The sequence below is a fragment of the Chanos chanos genome, chromosome 7 (assembly GCF_902362185.1).
Source record: "Chanos chanos chromosome 7, fChaCha1.1, whole genome shotgun sequence".
Taxonomy (NCBI): Eukaryota; Metazoa; Chordata; class Actinopteri; order Gonorynchiformes; family Chanidae; genus Chanos; species Chanos chanos.
The window spans coordinates 28,330,596-28,343,217 of record NC_044501.1 but is presented as its reverse complement, the minus strand read 5'-3'; the positions used below and the strand labels follow the sequence as shown (position 1 = coordinate 28,343,217).

The 12,622-nt window shown below is 40.1% G+C and overlaps 1 protein-coding gene across 1 annotated transcript; it reads right to left on the bottom strand.

Annotated features, from left to right (window-relative positions):
• Positions 1–10,601: 10,601 nt before the first annotated feature.
• On the bottom strand, positions 10,602–11,413 carry LOC115816173 (protein S100-P-like). The gene is made up of 2 exons (XM_030779142.1): positions 11,276–11,413; positions 10,602–10,748 (listed from the first exon to the last, which is right to left on the bottom strand). Exons 1-2 carry the CDS (start codon positions 11,411–11,413, stop codon positions 10,602–10,604), a joined length of 285 nt encoding a protein of 94 aa, XP_030635002.1.
• Positions 11,414–12,622: the final 1,209 nt, after the last annotated feature.

The window sequence follows — 12,622 nt, the reverse complement described above, 5'->3', positions numbered from 1 at the left end:
CGAGGTCCTGCCCACTGTGAGGTTAACTATCCAAAGTGAACTTCATTTAGAGGTTAAGCAGTTGTGCAGCTCTATCAAGCTATTTTCCTTTCAGGCACCATCCAGATGCAGTTGGCTGTTTTCTGTTTTATTAAAACAAACAAACAAACAAAGAGAGAGAAATAACATGACATAAGGGTCATTCCTTAATTTGAGGGGGGGGGGGGGGGGGGGGGGGGCTGTCCAGTGAGACCAAATGATGGACTGGTGTGACTTCCGCAACGGTGACATTTCTCTCTCTCTCTCTCTCTCTCTCTCTCTCTCTCTCTTTCTCTCTCTCTCTCTTTCTCACTCTCTCTCTCAGTCAGTGGCGAAGTCGAATCAATGCTTGTGTCACTCTTGCAGACACATGCTGTATTTAGAAAAGAAATGAAGGACGATCATAAACATGTGAGTCTATGAGCCCACCCCGTACATTCTCCAGCTGTTCTAACATGCTAACATGTTCTGAGCTTTTCACTGTCACCAATCAATGATATTGACCTAGACCAATGTGATTTTCATTAAGGGCAGTTGCTCACACCTCAGTTAAATCAAGAAAACAAGAAAAAAATGTTCTGTTTCTTACACTGAAGCAACATACATGAACCTAAAATGCACTTTTTTCATTATTTGGGAGTTAAGTTGTCACACAGTTGGCAGGGACAACCCATAATCCCATTTAGTGGGTCAAATTATGTTCCTTCCAACAATTCTAACAGAACTGCAGTTATCTAATTTTTTCTTTTTTTTAAAGCATGTCACTTGGAGACAACCTCAAGTCACCTCAGTTCCTCACATCTGTGTCTTAAGACTACACGACACATCTCTCCTGTCAGGGCCTCCAGGGCAAAACTTATTCATGTCATTTGAGCCTGTCAACAAACATCCGTGAATATCTGTGTATCCTCCAGATGGACATAAGGCTCTTACATCACCCAAACATCTGTCTTTGTTTTGTCTTTTTTGCTGAACTTCTTTCACAGTAGTTGCTATCTTTGCCTGGCTTTGAGTTCATGCATTGGCCCAGTAAAGCCATGGGACTTGTGTCTGTTTCTGACACAGTTAAGGAGGTGGGACTGATCCATGGGATAATCAATACTGGACGTTCAATCAGCTGTCCAATAAACGAGACTGAGACACTCAGATCAATATGTTTTATGCTCTGTATTTTTGTTTGTCTCTTGTGGTTATGGTCATCTTGCTGACATTAGTGTCGGGTTACAGATCTTGATTGGATTTAGGTCTTTTTCTTTACTTCTTCTCATGCTGCAATGTCTAATCATCCATGATCTCTTTAGTGACTTAGGGGTTGTTCTTAAGAGTGACTGACATGTGAAACCACCCTACAAGTTGCATGGCACTGTCAAGTGGTGTAACCAAAATGGAACATAGGAGAAGGATACAATGACTACAGTCAGCTGTGTTCCTGGTGATTCTTGCACAGCTGGGATTTGAACTTTATATTTCAGATATAGGAAGGACCACTTCCTTATTATAGTACATTTCTTACAGTTCTTTAATTAGTACAGTTCTTTACAGGATACAGTTCTTTAATTAGTACTCCTCTCTTCACCTCAAAGAAACTTCTCAAATGTTCTAGAACTCACTCTCTCTCCTTCTCACAAGACCACGCTTGACCGTATTCACACACTGTGACTATGTTTACTGGCCCACAGTGGTGTTAATAATAATTTGCAAAATCTGTCTAATTAGTATTCATAATGCCTGGTTGGTGGTTAGTGATTATCCCAATGTCTCACCCACTGTTTTCAACCATACCCTTATTCTTTGTATTTTTCCATTTAGATGAACTGACAGTAAGTTTTGTTACAGCACGATCTACGTTCTATGCGTACTATACAAATAGTTACAAAGTTGCGCAACATTATATTGTGTATGCTACTTTGTATATGCCCTATGTTCAATTTTTTGCCTGAGGGTCTAAGAAAAAAAAAGTCTGTCATTTACAATAATTTTTCCACGTCTAGCAGCCAAACTCTCTATTACGCAAACCAACTCTTCCACATTCTTGAGTCAAGTTATGTCTTGCTGAAATATTTCCTGCAGTTATCAATGAGGAAAATACAAACAGAGACACAAATAGTCATGCACATACCCAGCCTGAGGTAGTTTGGATCTAGACCTGCCTTGCTACTGCCAGTCAGACAACCACTTCCTACCAGTCCTGTGAACTTTCTTTTGTTATCCAAAGAATTAAGGCAACCAAATGTCATTATGGATGTATCCTGTGACTTTCTATTGTATGTTTTTTTTATATATATGAATGTAGATGTTTGGGGAGTAAGACAGGGGTCTACCCATCCTTCCGTGTATAGATCTTTCTAGAACAAACCTGTTGGTCATAAGCCTGTCGGTCGTGTTCTTAGAAATCACTTGTGCTTTTTTCCACCCACTCCTGACAAACCAGACATCCCCCAGTCTTTCTAGGATCCATTCATTTTTGAAGCAATGGCATTCTGCACCTAAATCATCTCTAAAAACAGTTCATTACAGTAGGTTGTGTGGTCTTCTGGTCTCTCTCTCTCTCTCTCTCTCTCTCTCACTCTCACGCATTTCAGAACATCTCAGAATGCATCACAGTTACATTCCACATGGTGAACCAGTGAGTCAGTCATTATGCAGGATCCCACCAGCATGTGTCAGGACGCATTCATTGTCACTGCCATAAGGAGGCCTCGAAAGCCCAAAACCCCTTCTGTCGCTGACACTCTGTGACCTCAGAAGACTCATTTGCGTGTCCATCTGACACTTTTATCAGGGTTTTAAAAACCAAGGCATTTCACACTGGCTCTCCAACATCTCACACTGTCAAAAATAGATCTCAGAGCAGCACAGACAGGACATTTTGTTTCTGACTGTTACATTTCTGAGGGAGTTCCTCACCAAAGCCCAGACTCTTCACTGTTTGCTGGACTCCTCACTGGGTTGGATCGTAGCTTGAGGAGTAAATGGAGAGTGGGTGGTGTTTGTGGTGGTGTTAGGTGGTGTTCGTTGACATCTTTGGCTCGAAGTCCATGAGCTAGGCAAAGGCCTGTTTATTTTCAATCTGGAGGAACATCACACTTGTACTCAGCCATACTTTCTTTTCTTTTTTTTTTTGGAAGACTCAAGCTGAGTCCTTGGACCCATGACAGGGGAATGGAACAAGCGCTGTGTTGAAGATCATCAAAAGATTAAAAGATTAATAAACATGACAGGAAAGACAAGATACATTGCCTCAGATTTATTGTTATGAACATCATGCATCTTCATGTCTTTCACACATATTTAAACATACCTTCATGCATATAATTTGCTTTACTCTTTAATGTACTACCCACTTTTCACAACAAGCAAGAAAGGGCATATACATTTAATAATACTTTAAAACAGTCAAAATGATTATGTGAAGGAGATTTTTGAACATTATTATAATTTTTATCTTTGTCTTTGAAAAAAGTCCCTTTAGTTTGACACCATTCAGTGATAGTAAAGTTTTATTTGATCCCTAAATATGAAAATATGAAACAGTAAACGTTTGATTAAGAAAGCAGATTAACTTCTCTTAACTTCTCATCTGCTTCCCTGTCCGAAAACAGGACTACATGCAAGCCTGAAGTACAAAGGAACATATCTGTGATAAGATTTTCAGATGGGCATAATTATAGTCACCTTCCTATCTGTTAGGCGTTCAGACAGACTGATCCTAGATCAGATCCAGTGATATAACATTTGTCATTTACATTAACCAGAAAGACAGCATACTGAACAGTGAGTCATCTGTTCAAAGAATGTGTTTAACCCTAACCTGTCTGCTCACAGTTTTTATCTTTGTTTTCTTTTTGTTTTGTTTTCAGTTCATCTGCCCTTGGAAATAAAACCGGTCTAATGAAAGTAGCACCAGGTCAAACAAGTCAAAGTTCCTTCTGCACATACACACCTTGCTCCCATTTTAGAATCAGCTTCTGCTTCCAAATAACCTGAATACTTTAACTTAACCAACTTAAGAGGTATCACTGAAGTGGAACTAGAAGCTGAAATGTGACATTTTTCTGCCACTGGTCTAGGAACACATTACATTTAACCACATATTTTATCACAGCAAAGGCCTAACACACCTGGTTGATCCTATCTACTAATTGCCAAGCTACATAATACACACACACACACACACACACACACACACACACACACAAAGACACACACATACCGGACACAATATATATGCATATGCTATATATATATAGACACAAGCACCAGAGTTTTAACTGAACAGTAATCATTGGCCGATAACGATGATGATCCATACTTGAAACAAACGTTCCGTCGCTCAAACATAACATGCGTTTAACGATTCCGGGCATCTGAGGCCCTGGGTTAGAGAGACAGACAGCTGTAAAATACTTGTTAAAAGTGTGAATTCAGTTCGTCGCTGTGATTGGTGAGCATGTTCATGATTAAAGAGCCAAAGGTTGGAGCAGATAAAAGCAGATAGTGGAGTTGACAGTCTCTGAATGTATTTGTTTCTGTTATCAGTTCCTGAGATGGCCATAGTAACAAATCATCAGAGATAAGACCTTTACTTTCATCACATCCCACACTAATGTCATTGACAGCGTCTGTGGATCGCATATCTAACAACCCCAGACAGAGAACTGATAAGATGACATCACTGGGGTCACTATTTTTTTTCCCTCTGCTTCTGATTGTTTACCTTCTCAGTGTAGAGGGGGGGAAATGGCGTTTGTTTTGGAAATGGGAGCAGAAATGATGTGTTGTAGGCCTGATAGGTCAGACCATGTAGTGCATGTATTTGTAGTTTGTTAATCTGAATGTCATTCCATGGAGCAGCATTCTCTGAAGATACACACACACACACACACACACACACACACACAAACATACTCAATAAAAACTGTTCCTCTTTTTCAGAATAGAAATATTAAATGGCCAAGTAACTTTTGTACAAAATCTTTTTCTCTCTGATCCCCCCCTTCCCTCTCTCTTTCTCTCTCTACCTCTCCCTATTTCTGTGTGTGTGTGTGTCTCTCTCTCCTTATCTCTATAAAAGGGGGGGGGGGTGCACATAAAGACTTTAATGCCCATTTAATGCAAATAGTCCACAGTATCCTGGCTGAATGGTGATTTAATTGTATCTTCTATGTAAATGACAGAATCATTGATGTTTTGTTTTGCAAAATGCTCCTTTTTCACGTACTGTGTTCTAGGTCATTTAAAATGTACAGAGTATGATTGATGAGGATATAAACTTTATTTATATCTGAGGAGAATAATATGAAATACAAACGCGGCCTAAAACACAACAACATTGTAATGGCAAAGATAGTAACAGGGATACTCAAGACTTTACGTTCATGACATTTGCTTAGCACTTTAACAGTACAGCTTATAGTGGAGCCAAATGGGTTTCAGTATATGAGAAACTGCCTGGCTTGTTTAAAAGGCATGCCCTTGTATCAAACGTACTATGTCAGTGTGAGTAAGAAGGGACGTCATTGTCCTTTGTGTACAAGGAATGTTTATTTCATACACACGTCACACTGGCACAAGGCATTCCTTCAGCTCCTCCTGTGGTGTGTGTGTGTGTGTGTGTATGTGTGTGTGTGACCACCGGCTGTTGCTAGTTTGTGTCTGACTCCACCGTGTCCATGACAAAAAATGTGTGTTTCAACGCATCGTGGTAAACTCTGTATACTTTATGTATCTCAGTATTGTAAGTTTCCATCTGTAGAATTAACATTTACCAAACAGTGAACATGGCACGCTACACATTTTGTAAACAGAGTTGAGTGGACAATGTAAACATTCTTGAACTGCCAATTTCTTTTGGTCAAGCATACTTCTTTTCACGGCAAGAAATTAAATCTGCTCTACCTGTAGAAAAGTAAGCAAGTGAGAATCCTGAATCCCAGCCAATGTTGATGTCAAACAGTGATATGAGTAGATCAGTGCTTGTGTCAGTGTCGGTTCGTCTGAAGAAAGTACATGCATTGTGTGGTCACTGGCATTACTATAAACGAATCCAAAGCATTTAGATCATTAAGGATCTTGAAAAGTTTGTGCCTGAAAGATAGGAGCCTGTCCTTATGTAACCTGTAGATATTGATCTGCAGTTACCAAATATGCATTTTCACAGACAAAACAAGACCTTTTAGCCAATGGAAGCCTCTCAGAGAAAAATGCTGAGACCATAATTGCAAAACTATGGATTTGGTATACCATGATTTTCAAAAATACCAGGGAGCTATCACATACATCTGCATTCTCCTTAAATGACCCTCTCACAAGGTGTATGTGTGTGAGAGAGAGAGGGGAGAGAGAGAGAGAGAGAGAGAGAGAAACAAACACACACCCATAGACCACATGACCTACTGTAATTGACTGTTTTGCATTTGTTCACAACTAAAGTATTCATGAGCAGACAGGCCTCAGGGGATATAGATGATGATATTATCTCTCTCTCTCTCTCTCTCTCTCTCCCTCTCTCTAAATTTTCAAATCAATTTAATTCAATTTATTCAATTTATGTTAAATTCAGCAAAGATTTATCGCAGTTTCTCTCTCTCTCTCTCTCACTCTCTGTCTCTCTCTCTCTCTTGTGTGCATATGGCAGTCTCATTAAGACCAACAAACAGACATGCTCTCTCAAATTTGTTGTTGATCGTGCATTTGATCTGAAGGCCAAAGACTACATTAATAATCCATGATTATGATTCATTGTTCTTTGCTTTTGTTCACATACATGATAATGTGTGCATGAGCACTCACATGCGCACACACACATGCACACACACGCGCACGCGCACGCGCACACTCACACACACACCCACACGCACGCGCACACTCACACACATGCACACACACACACACACACACACACAGAAGTTCCTGTTTGAAGGGTGTACAGAAGAGTGTGTCCCGTTTCTAGTGTCTCTCTGGCCCCTCCCCTCTCTCACACCACCTGTGCCTGCTCCAGTCCCACTGAGTTTAATCCCTGCATAAGCTTTTAAACCCCAAGAGAGAGAGGGAGAGAGAGAGAGAGAGAAAGAGAGAGAGGGAGAGAGAGAGAGAGAGAGAGGGAGAGAGAGAGAGGGAGAGAGAGAGAGAGAGAGAGAGAGAGAGGCAAAAGGCGAGAGTAGGAAAGAGAGAGCAGGACAGAGGGGAAAAGGAGAGTACTTAACGGTCGTGAAATCCGATTACATACTCAGCATAAGGGGAGAGCGGAGGACGAAAATCAGACTGTTTGGCTTTTATACAGTCTTTCAAGCATTAATTACTATGAAAAAGTAATCAGCCTGGAACCAGTGCATCCATTTCTGTTTCAATCATATCTTACTTTTTTTCCCTGATCCAAAGAGCATATATTTTGCAAAGGACATTGTTTTCTGGATTACTGTAATCAAACATTAGCCCAAGTTTTTAAAATTAATCATTTAATTCATGAATTTGTTTGTTTGTTTGTTTTGTTTATCTCACAACTGAATTTAAATATTGATGATTTTGTTACACGTCTTGACCTTGCTTTGTATATGAGTTAGTCAAATAACATTAGATTAACATTTAATTATTTTCAGTTGTATTGCAACTGGGGTAGGATGGATCTGAAATGAATACGCATGAACACTCCATCTGGTCAGGAGGGGGCAGTCACGACATCAGATACCTATATTGAGCAAATGTTGTTTTTTGTAGTGTGATGAGGGTAAATCACCACTAGAGGACCACAACACTATATTAGTTCAAAGGGCAAAGTCGCATCAGCCAGAAGTGTTAAGAGCAACGCTTCAGCAGAAAAGGAGGTTTGTATGTAGGCCTCTCCTGTAAGCACACTTTTTTTTCGTTTTTGTTTTTGAGATGCCTCAGAGCAGCCCCAGCATGACATACACAGGTCTCTTAAATTGAGGCTGACATGATTTCTCTGACAGGACTAAAGATGAATGGTGAATATGTCAGAAAGTCCACACAAACTGGACTCTTTGCATGCGTGGTTCCTCGATGGCGGAATGAATTGCCCAGTTCCGTCCAGTCTGGTGACTCCCTCATAATTTTCAAGAGGCGCCTAAAGACTCACCTTTGGATGAGTCTTAGCTTTTGATCAACTTGAAGTCCACTCTCTTACTTCCTCTCAACATTCTTTCATTTGTGTCTGGTCTTGCACTTAAACGACAGACAACTCCTTAATGGCCATATGCTTGATTTGTATTCTGCCTGATTTGGAAGTCGCTTTGGATAAAATGCCAAATGAATAAATGTAAATATGAACAGTTATTTCCACAGATGGAGTTGCTTATTTAAACTGACATAATCTCACCCCTGAAATCTGAAAGCGAGGTTTATATGAATAAAATAGTCCCATTTAAGGGCAGAGAGAATTTTGTGTACTGCTCACCTGTATAGTTTGCTCAACTTTGTAAAACCGGGATACGTTAAAGCGTTGGAGGGATTATATTCCAACAAGGCAGTCACAATGACAAAAGCTCATATAAAATCGGTTTAACCTTGTAATACAGGACAGGATGTTGCGAAAACTGGTGCAATGGGGAATTCCAAGCTGACATCTGCAACTAACAGATATACAGGCCAACCAGGGCTAGGACTCAGCCCACAGTCAGGTGCCGAACTGAGTTTTTAAAAAATGAGCCGAGATGTCGCTCGAAATTGACGAAGCTCCCTACGCCGTTAAAGAAATAATTGGCATCTACAGCGCTGTTAACGGCTCACGCCCGAAACTAATTCACCCAGAAGTGATGTGAAACTGATTAGCAATCAGAAGCGTCATTCCCATTTGAGCTTGTGGGGGCGGTTTTTTTATATCTGGATTTTTTTATGTTTTTATTTTTTATTACTATTATTTTTCTTTTTTATAATTTGTAGGTATGATCATTTTATATTATGTGTCAAGCGTACTCTTCTAATTATGTCATACATCATACCTCAAAAAGTCACACATACAATTCCGCTGTGGTATTGGTTTCTTCTAAAAGTTGCACGATGAAAGCAGGTAAACACGCACACAATACTCTGTTATGCTTCAGTGCTGAAGGAGATGTAGGCTACAGCTTAACGCTGTGTTGCTGAAGTGATTATTAGAGCAACAATCCCTTGTTCAAACGTGTAAAAATGAAATGCAATTAGTTATACACACTTAATTTCATCTGAGAAATATAGGAATAGTTTGCTTTGCAAGATACTTGGCCAGTACCCGTCAATCCGGTTGTTTAGCCTTCTGGCTCACTAGCTATTCATGACATGTGATAGCATAGCATCCTCTTTAATATGGCTAAAGTAGAGCAGTGTGAATCTTATGGCAGTGAGCTGATAGTTTTTACCAGTGCCCCCCCAGAACTCTAATTGTGCCCCCCTAGAATTTTTGTACTTGATAGTTGTTTCCTCCTCCTTAAAAACGGATGCTGAAAGACTTGGTGAAAAAAAAAATTCTCTTTAAACTGTGGTAAAGTGGGTGGAACCACACTGCTAAGAACACGGCAATAAAGGGAAACGTGTGGGCATTTGAATACAGTGAGATTATGATACATCTAAAAATAGACATGTAATCTTGTGTGAAAATAAATGGCACATACAGAACCTCTCACTTGTTTGGTCTGAGCTCGATTTTGTGGCTATCATCAATTTTTCACAAGTGTTTTTTTTTTCTTTCTTTCCTCATGCGTATGTCCTGACCATGCAAAACGTCAGTGTGTTTATGTTACTACGTCATGTTTATCTCTCAACTGCTTTCCCATATTCACGCACATTTTCAGAAGTGCTCAATGAAGAAATGTGAAAAACTGTGATGTGAAACTACGTTCTATTCAATGACAGACACACCTCTACAGGTCATGCATATAATAATGAAACTGATTTTGTTGCCAAGCAACATTAATACACTTTAACAATCTTCAGGTAAAGGTTATGTAATTTTGCTTTGTATCTTCTAGAAGAGATGCTAAAATGAGACACAAATGGCTCTTAGTCTTTGTGTCAGCAGCAAGGTGTGAACTCACAGGAAATGTGAACTCCCAGCCTGTTTTTTTTTACTTTGAATTTCTTTTGACATCACTCTCAGTGTTGTTTGACTGGTTTCCAAATAACTCTTTCTTTGTCATACAGCTCCTTGCAATTCAGAGGTTTAATTTATTCATATGTTTTTATGCTCTAATTCGTCCTCTATTTGAAATACCATCACGTTGAGAGCAAGATAACTGGGACTGTCTCTTGTTTGTTTCACTCCACACCCATAATCTGTCTGTCCCAGCACTGCTAACTCATACTCAATCTGCCTTGTTTATTTAGCTTAACTCTGGATCACTGCAAGGCAAAGGAAAAAAAAAAGTCATTCAGAATTGTTCGGTGTTCTTAGGGATTTCAGTTTATCCTTTCAGTACCTCAGTCAGTCAGACGAACTGAATCATCATTCTTCAAACGAAATGAATCGTCATTCTTATCCATATTCTCTTTATTCAGTAAGAGTATATTACAGCAATACAAACATGAGAACAGGGGGTTTCACACTGGCCACAAACGCCACAGATGATGAATCAGGTGACGCTCTTGACGGGTCAGGCTTGTTTTTGCGCCATGCGGTCGTGGCAAGCACAGGTCATCGCTGCCACCATAATCACAAATTCACTGAAGTCTACTTCAGCGTCCCCGTTCTGATCCAAAGCTTTCATGAGCTTATCCACCTCCTCCTGGTTCTTCGCACCCTGTGGGCAGGGGGAGGAGGGGGGGGAGGTGAAAGGTGAAGATGAGAAGAACAAGAGAGAACAACCCAACAGGAGGGGCAAGGAAGACATGACAAGAGAAGAGAAAGGAAGAGAAGAGACAAGAGGAGAAGAGAAGAATGGTGAGAATTTGAAGAGGAAGGGAAAGAACAGGAAGGTAGAATGGTACAAGAAAAAAGAGTGTGGGCAGAAAGAAGAGGGCGGACAAGAAGATGAGTCAAAGGTCACATTTCCCACATTGCAGACGTACAAACAACAATGACAACTGACGGTTAAATAGTGCCAGTGACACCGTGTAACCAGGTCTGATGAAAAGTCAGTGGCCCAGCCCCCCCATACAGCTATCAGGAGAGAAAACACTCCAGAAAACTTATCACCATCAAAGTCAAGAGAAAGTTTCACACAAAGTCATTTTCAATTCAAAATAAGTTCAACTATTCATTACTCACAAGAAAGAGAAAAAAACATAGAGAAACAATAAGAGAGATCAAATATTTTGATAAATTTACCTTCAAAAAACTAGGCAGTTCTTTCTCTATCATGGTCTTCAGCTCGGCTTTGCTCAGTGAACCTTTGCTACCTTCGACCGCGGCATATTTGTCAAAGGTCTGCATCAGCATAGCCATGGCTGTCTCTAACTGTGACATGACGGCGGGCTTTCTCTAGTGTTGGAGAAATGCTCGAACAACGAGAAAACAACTTCTGAACCAGTCGACGTTCACGCAAAGAGAACAGACTGAAAAACTGGCGAAACAACTCTTTATATATACACATGTGTGCACGCCCAAAGGAGAGTAATTGATAACTATTACAATTTGCAGACAGGGTAAGCAAACAGTTGACTGTTTCAAACAGGGAATTGGAGTGCAATGCATTAGCAATATTTGCTTTTGGGTGTCTCTTAGTAGATTAAAAAATCCAAGAGATTTTAATCCACTACTACCTTCCTTTCTCAGTCAACGGTAGCTACTCATCAGATCTGAGGTCAATGTCATTTCAATTCAATCATTCTTGGCTCATTTTGACAGCGAACGATCATTTTCTGAGAAGTTCTCACAGTTCATTAACTGAATTGCTGTTCTGTCTAAACCTGACAGTTGAAAATAAACCCACACCCTACTGTGAGCCCCACACTCCCCTGGCTCAGACTATTTCATCAGACTGAGCTGTGCGTTTGACAGTTATCTCAGGAAATGTCAATCATTTTTATTTATGTGATTCGACAATTCATTGAATTGTTATAAAGGCATGCACCAGTCAGAGACAGTGTGAGGTTTCATCCAAAATAACTTTTAACCTTACAAACACTTTTGATCACTTTTGGTCCTTCACTTTTGGTCCTTCATTTTGACATTTCATCTCATTGACAAATCTTTACAGTGGATGCATTGGTAAACAAGATTTTCATGCGTCTGTCGTCAGACGGTGAGTCAGACTTAACATACTCAGTGACTAACACTTGCGTCTATAGTTTTTTCTGTGAGAACATTCTGTCCTTCTCCCCGTCTCTCTCCTCTCTCTCTCTCTCTCTCTCTCTCTCTCTCTCGCTACCCTCTCTCTCTTGCTCTCCTCTCTCTCTCTCTCTCTCTCTCAAACATCAGTATGTGGATATGTAAGGCCCTCGCTCTGAGGTCATCAGTGGCAAAAGGTTATGATATGGAACAGAATATGTGAAGCAGAAGAATGTCATCTGGTATATGGAGAAAACATGGGGCCAATGTCAAGCAAGCCATGAGGCTTCATAGCACACTTAAACAGATGTTGGCCATCTCTAATACTATTACTCCTTGCTTTATTACGAATATTGTTAATAAACTCCTCCGCTAATACTCTATCGCAACCAGCAATATTAATTG